The following is a 22,898-nucleotide window of genomic DNA, read 5'->3' as shown; positions in this document are numbered from 1 at the left end:
GTGTTGGCTTAAGACAGACAAAGGTGAGGTTAAAGGCTGCCATATTACTACATGTGAGAATGTGGGCCCTTCGCTTTCCCCTTCTAAGTGAAAAACGCTACAGTAAAGAGGACCCAAGCCTGGGCAATCCCCAGGCCACTCTTAACTACAGAAACAACATTAAATCATTACCTCTCGGTGGGATTGAGATGGACGGTTTGTTGCATTTGTGGAGGTGTCTATAGGGGATGATGGTTTCTTATTGGCCATTATGAGGCTAGGAGAAGAGGTAGAGGCACACACTGTGGTAGTGGACTTTTCCTGACTGCTCACTGCCATGGAGGTCATGGAGCTGCACCGTGATCTGGTTGAATAACTGTTCTTTGGATGTGAAACTGAAACAAGAATTACAAAAAGTTATTTCACCCTTTTAAAAAAAAATTGTAAACCTGAATTTACCTCTCATCCCATCAGCAACCAGTGATGATATATTTTCCAAATCCTCACACAATCAAATTGCAATAAAAAGAAAAATTGCTTCCAGTCTGCTCCTATAGTGCCCCTGTAGTTGCCAGTGCCACCACTTTACAAATACTCCTCGGACATTGTGAGCCAACTGTGGGGGGAGCCATGTGCCTGCTAAAAAATACCTTGAAGTATAGAAATATCAAAAATACTGGAAGAGGCAAGACCCAATCAATTGAGAACCCGACAATCTTAGTAGACCTAAAAATAAAGTAAAATTGGAAAATAAAAAAAAAAGAACTAGTGAGCAGAGCCTGCAAATGCACTTTTGTGTAAGTGAATGGATTTCACTTTATTAATACTGCAACAGGGACAGTTGGACATTTCTTCATTTTTTTCTTAAAATCTACAGCATTGGGCTATGTCAAATGGAGATTTCCAAACAGAGACCCTTGTTCCAGGTTTATTAATTTGAAATATTTATAGTGTGCCCCATGCCCGAAAGCCATATAACATGAATTTATAATATACAAAAAATAAGCAGGATAAAGTAATAAATCCACGTAAATGACTCAGTTCTGGAACTGAAATAATATGAAGACTAACATAATGGACCTCGATCATCCTCCTTTCCTGAGCTGATATGATTTTGAGAAGGCCTTTTCAGTTGAAAGCCACAGAAAAGCATATTTTCAGAATTTTAGAAATGCTTTTACCAGTCACATGCATTTAGTTCAGTTCAGCTTTATCCCATTATTTTATTTTGTGTGGGTACCCAGGATATACAAGCTCACCTTGTCCAAAGGATTCAATGCTTTTCTTTAGTGCATCCAGGTCACAAGTGAAGCGAGCCACTCTTCCGAGATCTTCATCATATTTGCGCTCACTAACAAAGTGCTGCAGAGAAGAAAAATGTAGGCATGTGAGCATTACGCACAAAGCACATTCACGTTTCGGGAGAGAAGCTGTCAATGTGGGTTGCTGGTATCAACCGAGGCACAAACTACATACCCTTCTCTCTGCTTCTCTATAATTGCAGAAAAAGAAACAATTGGATTTATTTTGCAAGACGACCCCATTAGAAAATAATGAACAGTTTAAAGATGGAACTGCTGATAGAATAGCAAGTACCAGAATGAATTTTTCCATGCAGTGAGATTTTTGTGGAAATTTGAACGTAACTTCATTCTGACCTCTAGTGGTAGGCAAGGGAAGCATTTGTCAGCATTGCTGGTTCACGCAGCACAACATACAAGCAGCTTTTTGCAGTCACAATCAAATTATTCTTCAGCTTTATGGAGGTTAATAAATGTGAAAAAGTTTCAGGCAAAGTCTTCAACTTGATTTTCGAGTTTGTTCTTTTCAAAAGTTATTTTTTGTTTTTTAAAAAAATAATGGTTTTGTTTTTCAGTCAAGCTTAAGCAAATGTAGTTGCCAGGTCTGGTACTGAAAATGCCTGTTTCAAATGCTAAAGACTAAGACTAACTCCTCCTAAGCATGTCCTCAGCTGTTCAATGTAGCCCTTCTGCCTAAGAGAAATATAAGGTAATGTAATTACCGTATTTTTCGGTCTATAAGATGCACTCCCCCCCTCCCAAAGTGGGTGGAAATGCCTGTGCGTCTTATACAGCGAAGTTGTTGAAGCCTCACCCACCCGCCGGCCCCCACCCTTCAGTCTCTGCCTCCCAGCCTGGTCAGCTTCAGCAAAGCCTGATTTAGCATGAGCAGATTGGTGGTTGGATCAGCCTCCCGGAATACCGCTCATCAGCTGTCCCAGGCTGCGGTGATCGCAGCCATCCATTGCCGGCTATCACTGCCTCTGTTTTTGGCCATTTTTGGCCTCTGTGCATCCCGTTTTTGGCCCGTTCCAGGCGGTGGGGATCGCCATCACTGCTGTTTGGTTGCGATAGGTGGTGGCAATGGCGATCCCCACTGCCTGGAATGGGCCAAAAACAGGATGCGTGGAGGCCAAAAATGGGGCGCAAGGAGGCGGCGTTGGGCGGCCATGGGTGGTGGCAGTCACTGCAGCCTGGAACAGCTGATAAGTGGTATTCCGGGAGGCAGAGCCAACTGCCAATCAGCTGCTCGTGCTAAATCAGGCTGTGCTGAAGCTGACCAGGCTGTTTGCTGTTTGCTGCAAGGAGGCAAATTGCTGGGAGGCAGATTTTTTTTCTTGTTTTCCTCCCCAAAAGCTAGATACGTCTTATATTCCGGAGCATCTTTCTTATAGTGCAAAAAATACGGTACATCAACAGAAGCTGGGAAAATATAATTTCTCTGTGCATGTTGTGGCGTGGTACTTTTGATGAGATCTCTGCCCCAACTGCCCAATCTGTGTAGATTAGAAAAAGGTGCATATAGCCCAAAGCAGTCTGGAGATTCACCTTTATATCAGCTCTAAGTTCTACCAATTGCTCTTCTGACATTCGGACTGCTACGTCAGTTAGTTTCTTCAGTGCCTCTGCCTTCTTTTGGCGGCTGCTTAGGATTTCCACTACAATGTAAAACAGAACCCCCAAAAGGCAATCATGTTTATAATAAATATAATTAATCAATTAAAGTACAAAACAATGTCTAAGTTGCTACAAATCTAATTCCTGCCTGCCCTTATTCTCCCCCTTCCCTTTTATTTTAGTTTATCCTTCAAAGGCCACCTCCAGCTCTACAATACATTTGAAAAATGCTTGAGGCCTTGGAAAATGCCTAAAAAGACTGGAGTTAAATGCCAGGGGACAATTATCTAGGCAACAGGGTGAGAACTCTTAAGTTCCTTAAGTGGACAGATTCTTATGTAGCTCAAACTTCCAAAAAAATAATCTGTGAATAAGGTCTTTTTGCTTTCTTTTTCCCTCTCCCCTTTTAATTAAAAAAAGTTATCAAGACAAACTGGTTATTTGCTTGATTGCAATGGGTGGGGTGGGGTGCAGTTTATAACTCTTTTCTCCTATACTCTTTTCCCAATGAAAGATGGTATCAAAGCAGTTCTTTTGTCTTGTAAGGAGAAAACCATGCAGATACTACAATAAAGCTCTGGGGAACTAAAACAGAAAGAACTCCAGTTTTTCTACTAACAGAGGTAATGGGAACTGCTTCTTTTATAACATAGGTAGTCACAGGTTTATTTAGATATGAAGATTATAGGATCACAAACAGTGATTCAAGTCCCAAATCAGATAATTGGGCTGGCCATATATTTTATTCTTGCATTTTTCAGCATATTTGGACTCTTAAAGTGAGAAGTTTCATACCAGTTGGAATGGTCACAGAAAATGAGACAGTGATAGTTTTTATCCAGGATAAGTAAAACAGTGTATAAAGGCACACATAGCAGGACTCTGTTTAACACTGTGTTTGTAATGAGAAAAACCCAGATGCCGTCCTGGTGTAGTGGCAACTGGGATTAACTATGGCAGTATACTTGGAAAATAAATGCAGGTGGTCCTTGACTGACGACCACAATTGAGCCCAAAATTTCCATTGCTAAGCAAAACAATGAAGTGAGTTGCACTCCATTTTACTTTTTTTTTTTTGGCCACAATTGTTAAGCGAATCACTGAAGTTGTTAAATAAATCATGCAGTTGTTAAGTGAATCTAGCTTCCCCCATTGACTTTGCTTAAACGTTCGCAAAAGGTGATCACGTGACCAGAGCACAATGCAGTGTCAAAAATACATGCCAATTGCCAAGCACCTGAATTCTGATCACAAGACCACGGGGATGCTGCCATGGTCGCAAGTGTGAAAAGTAGTCATAAGTCACTTATTTCAGTGCCACTGTAACTTTGTGCAGTCATTAAATGAATGGTTATAAGTCAAGAGTAAAACCAGATCTTAGCCATGTATCTACAATTACAAAATATTTGAAACATGAACCTATGCAACTAGATGTGATATTAAAAAAACAGCCAATCTGCATATCTGGAAACACCAGAAATGGAAGTCCTTCTTTGTATTTTGTCTTGGATTGCTTATTTCAAACATCTGGTGGTCTTGTATTGGTTTCACTACAAAGACATTAACATAGTTGTGTTTTATAAAACTTACTTGCTTCTGCTTTTACTTTGTCCATTTCACCAAGTAGGGCTACTTCTCGATCCATGAGGCTAAAGGAAGGAAAGGAAAGGAAAGGAAAGGAAAGGAAAGGAAAGGAAAGGAAAGGAAAGGAAGGAAGGAAGGAAGGAAGGAAGGAAGGAAGGAAGGAAGGAAGGAAGGAAGGAAGGAAGGAAGGAAGGAAGAAAATAAAGATTAAAACTCTTATATTCATAGGCTACAACTCTCAGAAATCAATTCAACAATCAATCAGGCCATTAAATTGGGACAAATCCTTGCCTCCCTGATGAAAACAGTTCCTTGCTATACATTAAGCTTTCAAACACTGAATGGATAAATATCACTAACAAGGAACAAGTCAACTTTTTTTCTGAGACTTCCAGCATCTCTTATTAGGTTAACTAACTGAAATTCTACATGGTTTATCACTGTTTTGGTTCCAAAAATCGTAGCTATCTTGACGTTTTAAGCTTTCATTTGCAAAGCTATTTACAGTTTGCTTTTCTACTTTTAGTTCCCACGTAGCAATCACTGTGGCCTTTTAAAGTGTTTAACTGCCTATAATTCTCATATTTCAAATGGTCATCAGTGAATTTGCCTATACAAGGTTTACTTGCAAGCACCCAATTCGAAACATACCAGAACTATTCTTTGCAGGAAATTGAGCCTCATTATAACTTGTCCCTTACAACAGGGATCCCCAACCTGTGGGCCACGGCCCACGACTGGGCCATGGGCTAATCGCCACTGGGCCACGAGAGGCTGGCCGATGGGCATGGCTCTTTGCATGTGCACTGCCCCCTCCCACAAGTATTATCATGGGCGCTCGCAGCCCCACTCGCCCTCGCCTTGTCACGGATGCTCGGTGTGTCACAGATGCTCACAGCCCAACTTGCACTAGCCTTGTCATGGGTGCTCATGGCCCCACTTGCGCCTGCATCGCTGCGAACGTCGCAGGTGCACACACACGCACATGCACTTGCCCTTCCCACAAAAGCATCCCCTTTCTGCCCCTTCCCGCTCCAGGCCACCAATCCAGAAAAGTTGGGGAACTCTGCCCTGCAAGTAGTAACTGTTGTTTTTCTCCTCAAATTAGCAACTGCTATAGTAATGACTGGAACTGATAAAGCAGAGTCAAGTATCTGATATGGGGGAGGGGACCAGCGTTCATTTTGTGAGCAGAGATAATCCCCAGTTTAATCCTCAGAACAAGTTCTGTTCCCAAGATCTGCCTTTAAGTCAAATTTGTATGTAAGCCAGAACAGTGTTATAATACTATATAAATAGTATTGTGTAATTAACTTGAACCCTTGTGTATTTAATTTGAATCATTGTGTATTTAACTCAGATTTTGCTAGAACAGGTTCTAGACTGAACTCTGAGTTGTCCTTAAACTAGGGTGTTCTTAACCTGGGGGCTGGCTGTAAACTGGTGACCATTTGAAGAACCAGAGTTTCAGGTTTATCGTTACTCTGTTCTTTTTCACTCTGATTTCCTCTTGGTTAGTGCCAAAGAGCCATTCAGACAAAACTGTTGATTGAAAATAAAAACTGACGGTACTAGCACCAGATCTATACAATACAAGAATCAGTAGGCACATACGTAGCTGAAGTAGAATGGTCCAGTATATGCCAGCTCACACCATATCAAAATAGCAATGTTTTGAAGGACATAGGTACTGCATTCTTAATCTGTTCAGAGTAGAGGAGAATATACTGGTCCTTATGAAGGGCTTCTATCCTCTTAAACAGGCCTCAAATAAGCCAAAGAGGAAGACAGATTTGGAAAGAAATAGGAAGAATAAATTCTTGTTTGAAATGCAAGAAAACAGGCTTTTGCAGCATCAGTTTATTCCTATGGAATGCCAGGAATTTGTTTATAGGGAGCAAAGCTCATTCATACTCCATGCTATAATACTTGAGAGAGAGAAAAGGCCTAATAAATGCAGGATAGTATAAATGCACAGAGATTATTTATGGGCATCATTAGAACCTCTAAAAGTCTCTGAAAAGACATTCCCCTCAGGAGTCTCGGCAGAGGTTGGCATGGCTACCAAGAGCTGTTCGCCATGCAGCTGCTTCTTCACTACCACCCTCAATAACAAGGAACAAGGAAATAAATAAAACATTATTTGTTGACATTTTATCTTTTATCCACTACATCTCTTATCTCCTTTTTTTGTAGCTGTTTATTCTGTCCCTTTAAATATTTTAATAAAAATAACACCCCTTGCCCCCAAAATATAGCAATTTATGGAATCTGAAAAAGCTCAGAGGTTTCCTAAAGGGATCATGCATCTGAGAAAGAGAGAAAGGAACCATCTGATATTTCAGTTTTAATTCCAAATTTCTGAGAGGTTGAGGATAATTTGGAGTAGTTATCTATCACACCGTACCACTGAGTCATGCAGAGTTGGGTGATATCAGAATCTGAATATCTGCACGAATAGGTTCCAGTTTAGATGCATCCAGATGAACAACCGATAATGGATAAAATATAATCACTGAAAGCTTGCATCTCAAGAGGTTGAACAATCCCAGCAATGGTTCAGAGACTGTGATAATAAAGGCCATGGATGATGACGCAATTCTAAATCCTAATAACCACCCATAAATATGTTCCAGCTTCTATTCAGGGCAACAAGCCAAGGAAAGACAATAGAATCCTTACAGTGAGGAGAATGAAGACAGGGTAGGTATCAGCTTTTATTATTATTATTAAAGCAGCTACAAAGTAGAGTTCTACTGCTTGCCTTTATGAATGAAAGAGGACTAGTCCTCACTTAATTGGGACTGGCAACTCCATTGTGATGTGGTTGTAAAGTGCAAACTCATATACCATGCCAACTTACAACAACAGTTCTGGTTCCCATCATTAAGTAAATCCCATGTAGTCATTAAGCAGAACATCATGTGACTGCAATTTGCGACTTCCTGCTGGCTTCTCCACTGGGGTTTGCTTGTGAGAAGCCAGTGGAGAAGGCCACACATTATGACTGTGGGACACTGCAACCATCATAAATAAATACTGGTTGCTAAGTGCCCAAATTGTGATCACATGACCACAGGGATGCTGCAACAATTATAACTACGTGGACTGCTTGTAAGTCTCCTGGTTCAGCGCCATTGTAACTCTGAATGGTCGCTGAATGAGCTACCTGTACAGGGGATCCAGAGAATTTGTGTTTGAAAGCAATCCTGAAGGCAAGACTGATGAAGTCTCAAGCAATTCTCAGACCAATATTAGGTAAAAGTAAGCCTGAAGGAGTGAACTGCCTATGTACCTTGTATTTCTTTTATTATAAATTCAAGTGTGGTCTCCCTGCTTATTGTTTGTGCTTTAACCCAAAGTAATTCTAGTGTTCAAGGCAATTGCAGAATCTGATCCGAAAATTTAGAGGACTAATTAGGCTGCATTTTTGATGTGCTCCCAGAGACATATGATTTGTCCTTCAATAGGAACTTCACAAACATTCAGAAATTATAGACTGATATATTTAAAAGTTTGAGCATCTTGAGCAGTGATATCCAAAACCTGAAAATCTTCATTCCTGGCAATAACTTCAGGAGTTCACAGCACATTCATTTCTTTTGGAAGTGGCAAAGAGAGTTTCCCATCAGGTAAATATTTTTTTTGCCATATTTTCTCAATTACAAAATAGCATCTCGAGTGCAGGTGGCTCCTGAAAGCTCTATTGTGGATGAACAACCCTAACCCTAACTCTGGTGAAAATAAAAATATAAAACAAAAGGTGATTGGATGTGATAACAAGTCAAATAAAAACTGAAAATACAGTTTGCAGAGTTATTAAACATTACTGTAGAACAGCTAAAGGTGAAAACAGTGAAAAAGTAATGCAGAGAATATTTAGCATGAGGGTTTGATCTTCAGGAACCTGAACACATCAGTCTGTTACATGGCAAGGTATTCCTGAATGGATTTTCCTCTTTTTGCCAAATATTATAAACTCATCATTATATTTAAAAAGAAATACAGCCTGCCTAATGAGCACATTATTAATTTCTAAAGCAAAATAATTAAGTTTTGACGGGATGCTATAAAATATTACTTGTTCAGTTTCAGTTTACAAAATTGTGGCAATTCCTTCAACACCTCTTCCAGCAAGTGACTACAACCAAAGTATATCAAGAGAACATAATATTTATAATGCCAACAGCTGCAAGATCAGTTCTCTTGACAGACTTCCTACATTGAACCGGCAATGTTGCATTTATGTGTTGATGCAAATAATTTTCCTCAGAAGTGAATAGAAAGGGATTTGTATGCTGTGGCTCAAAGATACACAACCTTACTTGCAGGATGGCAATCACCCCGTTTTCAGGAAAGAGCAAATAACAAACCCTTGATTCTTTATCTGGCATTTATTAAAGGAGGTTCTACTGGCTTACTTCCAAACTAGCCATGCATTTCCCTGTGTCACGGAACTGCACTTCCTGCTTTCTGCCCTTACTCTGCCCCACAGCAAGCAGAATTATTGAAACAAGGTCTTTAACCTTTTAAAGCATGACGCATGATGAAGCAAAGATTAAAGGAGTGACACAGGAGGATATGATATATGAAAAGCACTAGCTTTTTATGCTGAAGGAAGAGATATCTGCAGGAAAACACACCATTCAAATGAATGTGGGATAATACTGAATAACAAATCTACTGGCAAAATCCGCAATGAGAATTAGTTCTAAATATTAAAAGTCATGCAGAGGCTGCTAGCCTTCAATTGAGGAATCTTTCAAGATTCTCCTCTGCCTACAATTCCAATAAGTATCCTTGGAGAAATAAATCAGATGCAAGTGACCCTCACTATAAAAAACTTAAGGCTGTATGTGGGATAAACAGCAAAGATTTTAGAACAGGTAGGTACAAATTTTAGCTATTCAGACCATCCATTTTAATACTCTTAACAATGTGTTTGATAAGCAACACACAGAGCTGTGATAGATTAAGTTAGCCTATAAACCCCCTCAAGTCCCTTGATCTCAGGTTGTTAAGATTTCAAAATGAAAATGCTTTTTGGCATGGAAAAGGATTTTGTCCTCAAAATTTCCATTTATTTGCTCAGATTTTAAACTAACTTTTTTAACTCACTTGGTATTAAGCAGGAATTGTTATCTATATCTCTGTTTTTTGTTCTGTAGCTTTGTGAAAATTGGGAATCAAATTATTTTAATCACTTGGTCATTTGAAATGTAAATGCAATAGATTTCTCAACCATGATGAGGATTCATTACTAAAAGTGGTCAGTGAAATCCTGCATATATGTACAGAACATTTGTTTCTCAACTCTAGCCCATTTTTCTCATAAGCCAGTTTCTAAAAAATTAGGAGAACATATCAAGCAACTACCGTATGTTGCAATGCTATAGATTATCTTTAAGGCATCTATTCTTAGTAACCTTGCATTCCTAAGTCCATGAGTTCCCTACATAAAGCCACCCATATACATAGTTGTTTTATTTCGGGATAAAGATGCTGTTTGGAAATAATTTGTACCCTAATATCATACAGGGCCACCAGAATCTGGTAGTCAGACGCCATTATAGTTAAATTTTGCAATTTTCTCCCCAAATAAAAAAGAAATCCCTATTTTTATAAAACACGTGATTGCTATTATATGACTCCAACTAATGTGCTACTATATGACTCCAGCTAATCATGCTGTATATATACCCTCAGGCAAGGACTAGTTTGGTGAAGGAAAAAAGGGAAATTGGAAGGCATTCTTCTTAATTAAATCCTTTAACATCATGTTCACTCTTGAATATACCAGATTTCGGAGTATTAGCATACCAACTCTGCAGCTCTGCAAAGACCTGCTTCATTTTCTTAATGGAAGCATCCATTTCTTCTTTAACCACAACCCGATATCGAGACAGTGACACGGTGCATCGCTGGAGGTCTTTTACCGATTTTTCAATATTGGAACCTATCCAAAAAGACACAATAAAGTAAAGCGTCAGTACTCCTTGCAAATTTGCAAAAACTACAAATTACTTGCCATAAAGTATTTGTTCATTACATGAAAAAGGGATTTCAAAGAAACGTGAAGGCTACTTTGAATGCCATTTCTTCCAAATATTTCTGTTAAATATTTACCAGAAAAAAAATGTTCCAGGAATAAAATAGCAGCATTGAGTTATAAAGAGAAAATATCTAATTGTTAATAAAACTGTGAAGTTCACACTAAAATTGACTGTCCCCTTTACGATCAAATCTGCATGAAAATGCCGTTTCCTCTAAAAGGGAAGATTTAAGGCTTAGGTACCAGTTGCAAAGGTTAGACTCTCTGCCGGCTATCTCCAAAAAAACACATTTCCAAGCTTCTTTCTGTCGCCAGAAATTACTGAAGTGTTCCCCTCTCCTAAGCTGCTTGTTATGGTCCTTGTTAAAGCAAAAAGCTGAAACGCTGCTGCCAAGAGGCAGATGTTCCTGTCTTCCCAAAACTATGGATAATGACCAAGTTTAGAATCAAGATTTTGAAAGTCTTATTTGCTGACAGATGTAGAAGAGAAGAACATAAAATAAGAGAAGGAACAGCAAGGGCTATTGCGCCTCATTTATCCACCCAGGTTCATTGAACACCTGGCTCACAGTGTGGAAAAAAGAAGTATGCAAAGCTGGGATAAGGAATATAATGATTACAAGGGAGACCACACTTTTCTAAAACTACGTTGCAAATTACATATACAGAGTGAATCATTGAGTAATGCCAGCTAATTAAATAATTTAAGACAACTAATTCTCATTTTATTTGTATATCCAGATGAGGAAAAAATATAGTTACAACCTGCCCCAAAGGATGCAATATTTATATTAAATAATTTACAATCTTTCAGTGCTCCTTGGTAAGTCAATTATAACCTGTTTCAATAACTCTAGCTACCTAATATGCTCTGCAAATTACTCCCCACTATTAATGCAATATATTATGTAAGAGCTCTCTGCAACCCAAATAGAAATAGATAAAGGAATTCAAATAGAACTGGGGAAAATCCAGAGCAAGCAGCTATTATACCATCAGGCTTGAACAGATCTGTAGCAATTTTGAATTTGGATCTAAGCATCCCTTGCAAAGTCATCATAAAACCAAATGAGAATTATACAATGGCAGCAATTTAACACTGAAATAGGCAAGATGAAATGATGGATCAAAATCAGGGAGGAGAGGAAGTGGCAATCAACTTCCACAGGATTCCACTCTTCATTTAGCAATCCCAGTGCAGCAGCTAACATATTACTTATTTTCAAAAGCAATGATGACAAATGATTTGTTGTTTAGAGCATATTAAAAGGTTATCAATAGCATGTCAAGACAGAGCAAGGATAATCATACTGAGATGTCCTGAATATTTATCTTCATCTTAATATTTATGTAAAATATATTCATATATTTGCACATTAAGTATTCAGAACAAAAATAACAACTTCAATTTTAGATTCCATTTAATTTAATCTTACTGTTTCCCAAGGAATATCTGAAATGATAGATTAGGCTCTTTTTGCTTATCTCTGAAACAGCTGAAGGTTAGGCTGATCTGGTACATGGTTACCCAATGAACTTTATGACTCAGCAAGATTTGAACAGGATCAAAGTCCTGTACAATCCACCACAGCACAACAACTAATGAGATATACACTAAGAATTACAAGCTTTAGAGTTAAAACAAATGTCAACTGGCAACCTATAATTATTTTGCAACAAAGAAATTGTTAGAAAAACTAAAAAGAGAACAGTATCATGTCACAGATCTGTAAATTCTACCTAGTTTTTTGTTTCCAGGGGGCACAGGGACCTCATCCAGCATTGCTAGGGATGAGGGAGCTGGAGACTGGGTGCTGGAAGCAGATCTGGAGAGTGGCTTGCCAGCATTTCTCAATTCAGGTTGCACTCTGAGGGACTGGGTATTCTGGGAAGACCGCGTGCTTGCAGATTTTGGACTCAGGTTGGTTATTCCATTTTCAAACTGTAACAATGCTGAGGAAGGGAAAAAAGAGTTACTCTAAACTTCCCACAACCATAAAATAACATAAAAAAGAACAATAGGATAAGGAATTTTATGTAGACTGGAATCCCAAATTATTTTTCTAGGGTGTCTCTGTATAGTGAACATCTACCTACCTAGAATTTATATCAGGGCTTGTCAACTATGGCAACTTTACGGCCTATAAACTTCAACTCCCAGAATGGCTGGCTCAGGAATTCTGGGAGTTGAAGTCGACAGGTCATAAAGTAGCCATAGTTGCCCACCCCTGGTTTATATGGTACCCAATTTTCCATTTCAGTACATTCACTGCCCATGCAATCTATGGATTTCCAAGTCAGATTATATAATTAAATACAAATTCCAGTTATCTAGTATTATTACTGTCATGTTGCTTCCATTTCTACCTCTTTCCCCCTCTTTGGAAACCTGGGAAGAGTCAAAGGAATTTGAAAAAGAATGATTCATCTCCTTCTGTGGCAACTAGTGAACAGTGGAAGGGAAATTGTAATTGTTTGGTTATTAAATAATGAAATGTGGCAGAAGGCACAACACAAGTAGAATGGAAGAAGGAAGCCTTCCTTACCCATACAGACTTTCTGATTTTCACAATAATCCAACAGAGAACTAACCTGCCCCATCAGGAGTCTCAGGCGTAGCAGGCTCGCTCTCCTCTAACTCTCTCGCATCAATGGAAAGTGTCTCCAAGCCTTCACTGAGTGAATCCACAGACTCTGTGTCATTGGCCGAACCATTGACATGGTAACCATTAATCCCACCCTTCTCTGATGAAACTGCAGACTGATCTTCTTCAGTGGCCGCTGGCTTGCTGGGGTCAGGAAGGTTGGCACTTGATTCTGCAGAGGGTTTTGATTTGGTCTTCTTCTTTTTGTTCTAGAATTAAGACACCGACATTATGAGAGAAGAAACTAAGCTTAACTCCTGGTATGAAATGGAATATTATTACTATTGCCCGAATATAAAAGAATTAAATTCTTTAGCAGTCAGGACTTAGGGACGATCCCTTAAATGTGAGATGGGTTTATTTAACAGCTGGAACTGACAGACCGTGATATTACCTTTGCCTGTATATCTTCCATCTTATTATCTAAGTTCCAATTGTTTTGATTCTTTTGAATTTCTTCTATTTTCCTTTGCAACTCTAAATTAACTTTATTAACTTCTTCCAAACTATCCTCCATCTGAATACAAGACCTTAATATTTGCGAAATTGCATCCTTTACCATTTTCATTTCCCTCTTCTACTCTTCCACCACTTCCTTAAAATCCAACATCTCTTTCTCTATTTCATCAAATTTTTGATCTGTTTCTGAAAAACGAGTCTCCAGAAACTCCTGTAAAAAATTGCTTAATTCCTCTTTGATTTCTTCTTTTAATTTTCGTATCTGAACTGAAGAAATTTCAAAGTTTTTAGTGGCTTTTGGTACTATTTGCTTAAAAGCCATTTTTTAAAATATATAACCTACCCAGTAACAGAGGACAAAAAGGGGTTAAAAAGGAAAGATTCAAAAAACTTTTCTTCTAAATCACTATAATCCCAAAGAAGAAGAAAAAATATAAATCATAAAATTCTCATTTCTTCCATTTAGTCTGTATCTTCTTGTATATCTCCTAGTTTCACACTAGCTGTTAATAAGCATTTCCTTAACTTTCATTTCCAATACACAAATGGCCCATTTGCTTGCATTCCACAAAACGCCATTTGCTTTCTTCTCTCCTATCTTCACAACAAATTTATCCTCTATTAGGGGCTTGCAGTCTTCTTACAAACAAATGCTAGAACTCCAGTTTCTGCTCTGTCCGCGTTACAATCCATCACAAATCAATTTCTGCCATGGAGATTGGACGCTACGTTTTTTTCCTGCCAAAAGGCAGATGACCTCCGAGTCTGGAGCTTCTTTCAGGCTTTGGAAGGAGCACTCCCCTCAAGCCTCCAGAAACTTTTCTGGGGCTTCTCCGGGTGGCTCAACTTCAGCCTGAATGCTCATCTCTCCCTCTTTGCCCGAGGGGGAGATTTACAAGCTGCCACACAGCTGATTAATGCTGTCCTGGCAGCTCTACAGACTACGGGGTTACCAGTCTAAAAAAGACTGCCATCAACGAAGCGGAGCCAAACCGGAAGCCCAGACTGTGATATTAATGAAATTCAAGTGTGCAGTATATAGCGGCCATATATGGAGAAAAACAGTGTGGCTCTAAGGGATGTTAAAAATGCTACATTTTACCCCAAAGAAGGAAAATGCTGGTCAGGTTAGACCTTGTTCTAACCCAGCAGAAGTCTTACATATCATATATTCAGTGTTCCTGGGAAATCCCACCTGATGTTACAGAATGCTCTAATAGCCCTAAGCAAGTACTGGAATTGTTTTGCTTCTCCTCCCCTTCCCCAGAGGTCTTTTTAAAAAAGTTATTCCCTCTTACTTAAACTAGTTGCATCATCTCAGTTATGCCACATGACACATAACAGGAGCTAATGGGCCATGACTGTGGATTGGCTACGGATCCCTGCTGTAAGGCTGACCTTCAGCATAAATTAAATTTAATGTTGCCAATGTGAGGATTAATAAAGGAAAGGCTGCAAATGTCTTCATAAAGGTTGGCAATGAGTTTCAAGTTACCCCCTTCAAGGGCTCTCTCTTTTTTTCATTGGGGTAGTCAGGCTTTTGGGACAAGTAGAATTTCTAGAATTTCTGTTGGAATTTCAAGATTGTGTTGTGGAGACTAATAGCAGGGTGAAGATCCCTGACCATAGTATTAAATAAATAAAAATAAAACAGAATACTCTTACTATTTCCAAAATGACTGCAAGAGGGGGAACATCTGGCCATAAAATATCATTTATCAGAAGAGAAAAAGATGAGATTGGTCGTTCATATTCTAAGTTCTTATAACCTAACTTACTTTTGTATTTTTTTTTCTAATGATTTGGGCACATTTCTAACTAAAGCAATGGTCTATAGCCACAACAATTTTCATCTTCTAAGAAGGTGTGTAGTATCCACTGGTAAATTTAGATCATGCAAGTAACTCTGTTTATATAGCAGACTCCTTTTTTAAAAAATTGTTAAAGGAAAAATGGGTATGGAGCCTCAAAGATACTAAGTGAAGGTCCTATAGGTGCTTTGGAACTTAGAAATGGTTTCCTGGGGATGCCAACTCTACATCCTTGGTAGAGGAGGGAGAACCTAAGAATGAGGAACTGAGGAATATCAACAGACTCATTATAATTCAATAAAATATCAAAGGAAGCTCAAATCCAAACCAAGACTAACCTTTTTCTTGCCAGTTACCGTCCATTCTTTCAACACTGCAGTAGCACTACCTGTTTTGAAAAAAAGCACATAATTATTACGGTTTGTGTATTCCTTACCTATACAAAACAATAGCAAAACATAAAGGTGAATGGAATATCACATGAATGGAATATCACACAGTAAGCTTATATCGCCAATAGCAAAAAACGGCATAAAGACAGAAAAGATATAAATTTATTTTCTGGCCAGAAGATAGAAGACTGTGTATTTTGTATTTGTTATTTAAAAAAAAAATGATTGTGGTTCTTAAGGGAAAACCAGGCTATACCACTGAAGTGTGAAATCTTTAAAATTTATCATAAAAATAAATATAATAACAAAATGCCTACAAATATAAATATATTCTTGGGAATTTTGCTGTGGTGGCGCAGTAGTTAACAATACTGCAGGCTACTTCTGCTGACAGCTGGCTGCCGGCAGTTTGAGTCTCACCAGGCTCAAGGTTGACTCAGCCTTCCACCATTCCGACGTTGGTAAAATGAGGACCCAGATTGTTGGGGGCAATAGGCTGAGTCTGTAAACCGCTTAGAGTGGGCTGTAAAGCACTATGAAGCAGTATATAACTCTAAGTGTTAATGCTATCATAGTGAGACCTGAATTGTTTTCCAAAATAATTGTTGGAATTTAAAACATAAAAGCTGAAGAATACTGGTCAACAAGACACTGAGTAAAAGCTAAATTGCTAAATAGGTACTTTTAGGACATAATTTAGACAAAGTGGTTTTGTATCATAGTGACAAGGTTTTAGGATTTCTATGCTTAAACATGCAAGACTGTTTAAGACTGATTTATTGACGCCAAAAGCCAATAAATGGTAGCATCCTTACACAAGTTTCTGAAATCATACTTTCCAATTAATTTTAGTACCTAATGTAAGGCATTAATCCATTAGTTAATTTCAGTACAGAACAATCTCAGAAAAAAATGCTTCCCTAATCTAGGCCCCGAAGCATAGAATTCTAGGTTTAACCAGAAAGTCTTGTTTTCAGAAGTCTGAAATAGATTATGAAAGAAGTCATAGGATAAAGCCATATTTAGAATAAAGAATGAAACCTTTTTTTAAAGCTATGAAAAAGGATTATATTGTTTAGACAAGAGATGCACAACACCTTCTGGGCTAAGAGCACACAACAATAAAAAGTGGTGTGTTAAATCACCTAAAAAAAACCCTTAATTTCAGTTTTATTAACTGAATATAACTTAGTATGTTACTGCCATGTTTTCCCCCTTCTGTTACAATTAAAATGACAGTCTAATAACAACCATTGGTGTCTCTGGGGCAGCACTCAGAGCTTCCAAAGGCAGCAAATAAAATTCCTGCTGAGTCTCTCATTAGGTAAGGAAAATTTCAGTTTCTATGAGTTCCCATGAACATACATAAATGAATTATGGAGAAAACTTGTGAATTGCTTTGCTACTGTAGAACATAGAACTCAATGTCTACAGCAGAATTTTAACTGAGCGCACTGCTCATTTTTCTCCACCCCAGGCAGCCATTTTTAGTCTTCAACAATGAAAATAGAATTTAAAAATTATCTAATAAAAAGGACAGACATTTTCTATTTCTATTTCATAACTAACCTTGATGTAGAGAGATTAAGTCTTATATACTCCAAGTATCATACAAAACAAATAAGTCCTGTGCCTTAATTACGTACCTTGAAACACCACAGTATCAGAAAATGAAGGAATGTATAAAAATATTTCAATAGTTATTTAGTATTCTGTAATGGCATTATAGTAAGATTGCATGTTAAATGACAACCCACTGCTTTTTTTCATCATATTTATTTTTTGAGGCCTGCCAGAAAACATCTCAGGTAGGAACTAAGAACTTACCTTCCATGAAAGCCTGTACCGTTCGATCTACACAATTATCGAAGTGTTGCAGCACTAGGATAATCTCATTGTTGCTGCGGTTAGGGACTATCGCTCTCACAGCACTAATCTAGAAAAAGGAGATATGCAGGTCACACGTTAGCCACTTACTTCCCAGACAAATATGTGCAACTGCCAACCCAGGAGAAAAAATAAGTTTCTGTTCTCCTAAACTGAAGTCAGTTTCGTTTTTACTCTGGGAACAACCCATTCATTTTTCCTCTGGCAGCCTGTGGGTGGTGTTAAACCCATTTCAAGCACTTACACTAGAGCTGCAAGCAATATGAGCCCACAGCATGAGCAAAGCCTTCCAGCTTCCACTGGTTAAGATGTCACTGAAAAGCAAATATGCTCTGAAACAGTCTGACCAGAAAAGCTTGTCCCCAAATCAATAGCAGCTTAAAAAAGAAGAGGAAAAATAAATGTTCAGTCATGAGACAAGAAGAGGCAGCACAAGAAGCAATGGATGGAAACTGGTTGAAAAACTTCCAGTGTTGGAGTATTCACAACTTCTGGAGGTAGGTCGTTCCACTGTTTAATTGTTCTAACTTTCAGGAAATTTCTCCTTAGTTCTTTCTCCTTCCTTCGAAGGAGAAATTTCCTGAAAGTTAGAACAATTAACCTACCACCAGAAGTTGTGAATGCTCCAACACTGGAAGTTTTTAAGAAGAGACTGGACAACCACTTGTCTGAAATAGTATAGGGTCTCCTGCCTGAGCAGGGGGTTGGACTAGAAGACCTTCAAGGTCCCTTCCAACTCTGTCATTCTGAGACAAGCTATCTGTCAATCAATGGTTGCCATTGTGGAAGACTTCCAACAGCAAAAGGGTCACAAGAAAACTTAAGAACTTATTGTAAATTGAAAATTTCCCTGAATGCTCTATTCATACTTCAAGGGAGTCACCATACTTTCTGACTTTCAAAACAATTATGCTATTGTCAGCTCTTAATGAAGTAACTGTTAAGATATTACTTACCTTCTCTTTCATATTTTCAAAGGTACCTCCTTGGGCCATCACGGTGTTTGACTGAACATCAAAAATAAATCCTGACAAATCTGAAGAATCAGAAAGAAATGTTCAGAATGAGACAGCAGCAAGGAAAAAATTTAAGTTCAGAGAGTAGCTGCAGTTATAGATTGTTCTGTGCAGAATCATATATAGGCTGGAAATTACGCTAGAATAACTCATCCAATCCCTGAAAGCAATAACTTGCAGGCACACCCCCTTGGGAGAGGCAGAAAGCATATCGGTTTCACCTGTTGAACACCACAGCATTAGTACATACTTTTTTGAAGCAGACTTCTGAACCAAACAGTTCTGGCAATATTGCAAAACTAGTCAAATATTAAAATCTGCACTAGAAAAGTATTGACTGAATAGCTTTCAAAGTCAGAAATTCAGACTTCTATGTCCCAAGGCATACTGAAGTTCTTCTCAATGTCTATCACTAGATTCTACATAATTTTCAGGGTAATTCTATTTTTAGACCAGAATTATAGCAAGTTGTGTTTCCTGCTAGCTGTAAACATTTCTTGGCTATTCTACGTTCCAAGGCTGGTTAGTCATTAGTTGATTGTTTGGGAAAAACTCATCCTCCAATGCTGATATAGCTGAGTTCATTGTTAAATAGCAGTGTGGAATCAGTTCTTACTTTCAGGATTGCTGGATAAAAAATGTCTGTGTTTTTAACTGACCTCCACTGATTCCATACCCAGTTCTACTGTGCTCTTCCCACCTCACAAAAAATAATAAGTTATGTAGCAGAAGTACAAATTTTACCCCCGAGGTAAAGATACCCTTCTCTACCTCAAAAGTGGCACTGGCCCACTCAATTAAGATCAGAATTCAACATTTAAAGCAGTAGCATGTGTAACAATCAACTGGAATCCACTATCTTTGGTTGAAACTCATAGCTGGAATATTAGACTGACTGTGCAGTTTATAAGAGACACACTAGTTCTGTTTCTTTCCTAACCCATTTATTTTTGGGAATATGTTGAAATTCTTCTACATTAGCAACCCTAAAAGAAAAACTCCCAAAAGAATCACAAAAGCAATGAATGAATGAAATCTTTTTCAAATTGGCCAAATCAATTATGGAAAATGGATCAATTTTAACACGATACATTTTTTTCTGCTCTTTGCTAATACAAAAAATAAGATACCAAATCTACGAATAAGAATCCACTTCAGCTTCAAGATTTTACTTTATATTGAATAGTGCCTCTCTCTTCTGGTTATATAAAGTGCAGGATTTCTGTAATGTATTATTAGATCTACTAATTATTATAATTTTCATGAAAAATGATTAAATATTCTGCTTTTATACATGCCACCAAATAGCGGTATTACAGGTCTATCCTTTTATCAGTTTTAGACCTAGCAGCAAGTTTCTTGATGACTTAAATATCTAGTTGGTGATGCAGAAATCAGTAGTACAGCAAATGTAACTTGAGATATTTTATCTGAAAATTCTTTGAAGTCTCCAGATCTGAAATTCAAAGTTCAACCAGGAAGTAAACATGTAATATTCACCTTTCTTTCAATGGTTATCCAGAGATGCATTAGTTTGATGTCTCTTTTAATTTTAACAGACATTGCTCTGTCTTTTGAATTGCATGTGGAATTCAGGGAAATATTGCATGAGGAATAATGGAATATTAATTTGCATAATGCCTTTATTCTCTCCAATAAAGACTTGAGGTATTTTTCCTTTACGAAGAAATAGTTGAAAAAGCAGTTTGGGGAAATCAATTACTTGTTCCTCTTAGATCATTAAAAAAATCTCAACTTATTTGCTAACATTGATTTAACAGTCCTCTTTTCACAAAAATACATTTGCACCATAATTACTACAAAATTAAAAAGTCAAGCATGTATTTTATTGCTTTAAAACCGGGGTTTCCAACCTTGGCAACTTTAAGACTTATTGACTTCAACTCCCAGAATTCCCCAGCCAGGCATAACATTCTTTATTAGATAAGCATATGCAGGCAGTTACCACAAGTAATTCACATTCAGATTATCATTCAATTGTGTTTCCTAAATACAAAAATAACTATTAAAATAACTAAAATACTGGGAACAACCTATTCACCATAGCAACAATATATTTGTTACTTGCTGACTGCATTGAAGTAACCAATTATTCTGACACTATTTTAGTAAATAAACCTTAAGAAATAATTGGTGTTAGCAAGACTTCAGTCAGCTGTTCCCAAGCCTTTTTCCCAAGCTCCTTATTAAGATGAAACCCCAAAATGGAATCTTCTGTCAATAATAATGCCATCAAGGTAACATTAGTGGTATTATTGCTTACTTCTAATTTAGTATGCTAGAAAACAAACTGCACATTAATTTGTAATCATGTTAAATGTTATACATAGTATAGTCATGGTCTTATAAATTTAACATGAACTATGGTTACAGGTGATCCCACCAACTAACCATGTCAACATTATTAAAATTGCAAAAGAAAACACTGTATATGGCAAACCATTTATATAACTTTTCATATGTGATTGCCAAGGTACAGATCTCAAGATCTGAGCACAGTGTGGGGGTAAGTGTGGAATTTTTATCTATAAAAAAAAGAGCATATGGAGAAAAAACAGTGAGCTCTTCCTTCTTCCGTATCTTATGCCATTTTCTCTGTTCTGAGAAGAATGGATGGAACACCGGAAAAACTAAATATTTAAAATGGCCCTTAACATTTTTCTTCAAAGATTGTAGTTTGAAAACTGCTGCTGTAGGCTACACAGAATTTGTTCATAATATAATCTTGTTATATACAGGAAGATGCAGGAGATGTGAAGATGTGCAGTCCTACATAGTGAACTATTGGGATTTTAAATCTTGTCTGTCCTGCACATTGCTGTGGATTTTTAGATGCAAGTCTATTTCTGAGACTTCACAATGACCATGCCAAACTAACCATGTACCTCCATCAGGTTAACCATGAACTAAACCTTTGCTCTTTGGTGACATTTCCATAAAAGACAGAGCAACCTGACAAAGTGAAGAAAGCCTGCGTTGCTTGCCAAGAGATGCTTGCTAAATAGGATGACTATTTAGTTATCCTGCTTATTTCCCAATTACTCAGTAGCAGCACTCCATAGAAAATAACACGTCGTAGACTGAACAAGGAAGGAAATTTCTTGCTGTCATCCTAGCAGCAAAAAAATTAAAGAAATAATCCTTGGAGGCAATTTTATACCACAGAAGAGAAACTTCACTTAATTAATCATACCTAAGTAGGAATTGCTAGAAATTCAAGCACCTTTTCAGTTCATTATACAACAAACTCCTCAAGAACTGAAAAGGCTTATCACAAAATACTATAAGAGCAAAATCATAATCATCTCTTGGGAGGCTCCCACCGCCACTCTATCCCCAACTCTATGGCTCTGAGGCCAAATATAAGGAAAATGGGAAAGATCATTATTCATTAGTTGGTATCACAGCTAATGGCCTATTATGTCCAGAAAGTTCGTTAAAATCTGTATAGTAGTATGAAGGTTTCTATAAACCATTGACTTTGCTTGTCAAAAGATCGCAAAAGGTGGTCACATGACCCTGGGGATACTATAACTCTCATAAATACATGCCAGTTGCCAAGTGTCCAAATTTTGATCATGTGATCTGGGGATGCTGCAACAGTTCTAAGTGTGAAAAATGGCCACAAGTCAGTTTTTTCAGTGTCATTGTAACTTTGAATGGTCACCAATTCAAAGGTTGTAAGTCAAGGACTAACTGTAATTAGGTTTGCATCCTTTTATCTTTCAAACAGCTTTCTGGTTCCCATTGTGGAGAGTAGATAGTCTTGTTAATATAAGGCTTCCAGAGCGCATAGGTTTGGCATCTGGCCTTGTCCAATTTATTTCCTATATACAACTTAGGTACTAGAAGCCCTGAGGGATTCATTCTCTCATAGTAATCTATAAATTCTACATTCAGACGTCCACATAACGTTAGCTGTCTATATGATTAACTATTGCTAACGGCATGAAAGACTCAAGAGACAAGCAAGGCATCTTGGCAGTCAGTGACACTTTGGAATTAAGTGTCAAAGCAAAGATGGCATAGGGCTGGGCTATTTACGGGACCGCCTACTGCTACCGAATACCTCTCACCAACCCGTGCGCTCTCACAGAGAGGGACTCCTCAGGGTGCCGTCAGCGAGACAGTGTC

At 37.9% G+C, this 22,898-nt stretch overlaps 1 protein-coding gene across 3 annotated transcripts in view; it reads right to left on the bottom strand.

Moving 5' to 3' along the window:
* Positions 1 to 22,898, bottom strand: part of SPATS2 (spermatogenesis associated serine rich 2) — a 50,094-nt gene that overhangs the window by 2,940 nt on the left and 24,256 nt on the right. For all 3 annotated transcript variants that reach the window (XM_058170330.1, XM_058170329.1, XM_058170331.1), the window contains exons 3-12: positions 18,684 to 18,763; positions 17,668 to 17,776; positions 15,787 to 15,836; positions 13,126 to 13,387; positions 12,274 to 12,486; positions 10,302 to 10,437; positions 4,488 to 4,546; positions 2,829 to 2,938; positions 1,239 to 1,341; positions 172 to 374 (exon numbers count right to left, since the gene is read on the bottom strand). In XM_058170330.1, coding sequence (XP_058026313.1) covers positions 172 to 374; positions 1,239 to 1,341; positions 2,829 to 2,938; positions 4,488 to 4,546; positions 10,302 to 10,437; positions 12,274 to 12,486; positions 13,126 to 13,387; positions 15,787 to 15,836; positions 17,668 to 17,776; positions 18,684 to 18,763 — 1,325 coding nt within the window. The remainder of the gene's footprint in view (positions 1 to 171; positions 375 to 1,238; positions 1,342 to 2,828; positions 2,939 to 4,487; positions 4,547 to 10,301; positions 10,438 to 12,273; positions 12,487 to 13,125; positions 13,388 to 15,786; positions 15,837 to 17,667; positions 17,777 to 18,683; positions 18,764 to 22,898) is intronic.

The sequence above is a fragment of the Ahaetulla prasina genome, chromosome 2 (assembly GCF_028640845.1).
Source record: "Ahaetulla prasina isolate Xishuangbanna chromosome 2, ASM2864084v1, whole genome shotgun sequence".
NCBI lineage: Eukaryota > Metazoa > Chordata > Lepidosauria > Squamata > Colubridae > Ahaetulla > Ahaetulla prasina.
The sequence above is the reverse complement of the archived record's forward strand: the minus strand, read 5'-3'. Positions and strand labels throughout refer to the sequence as shown.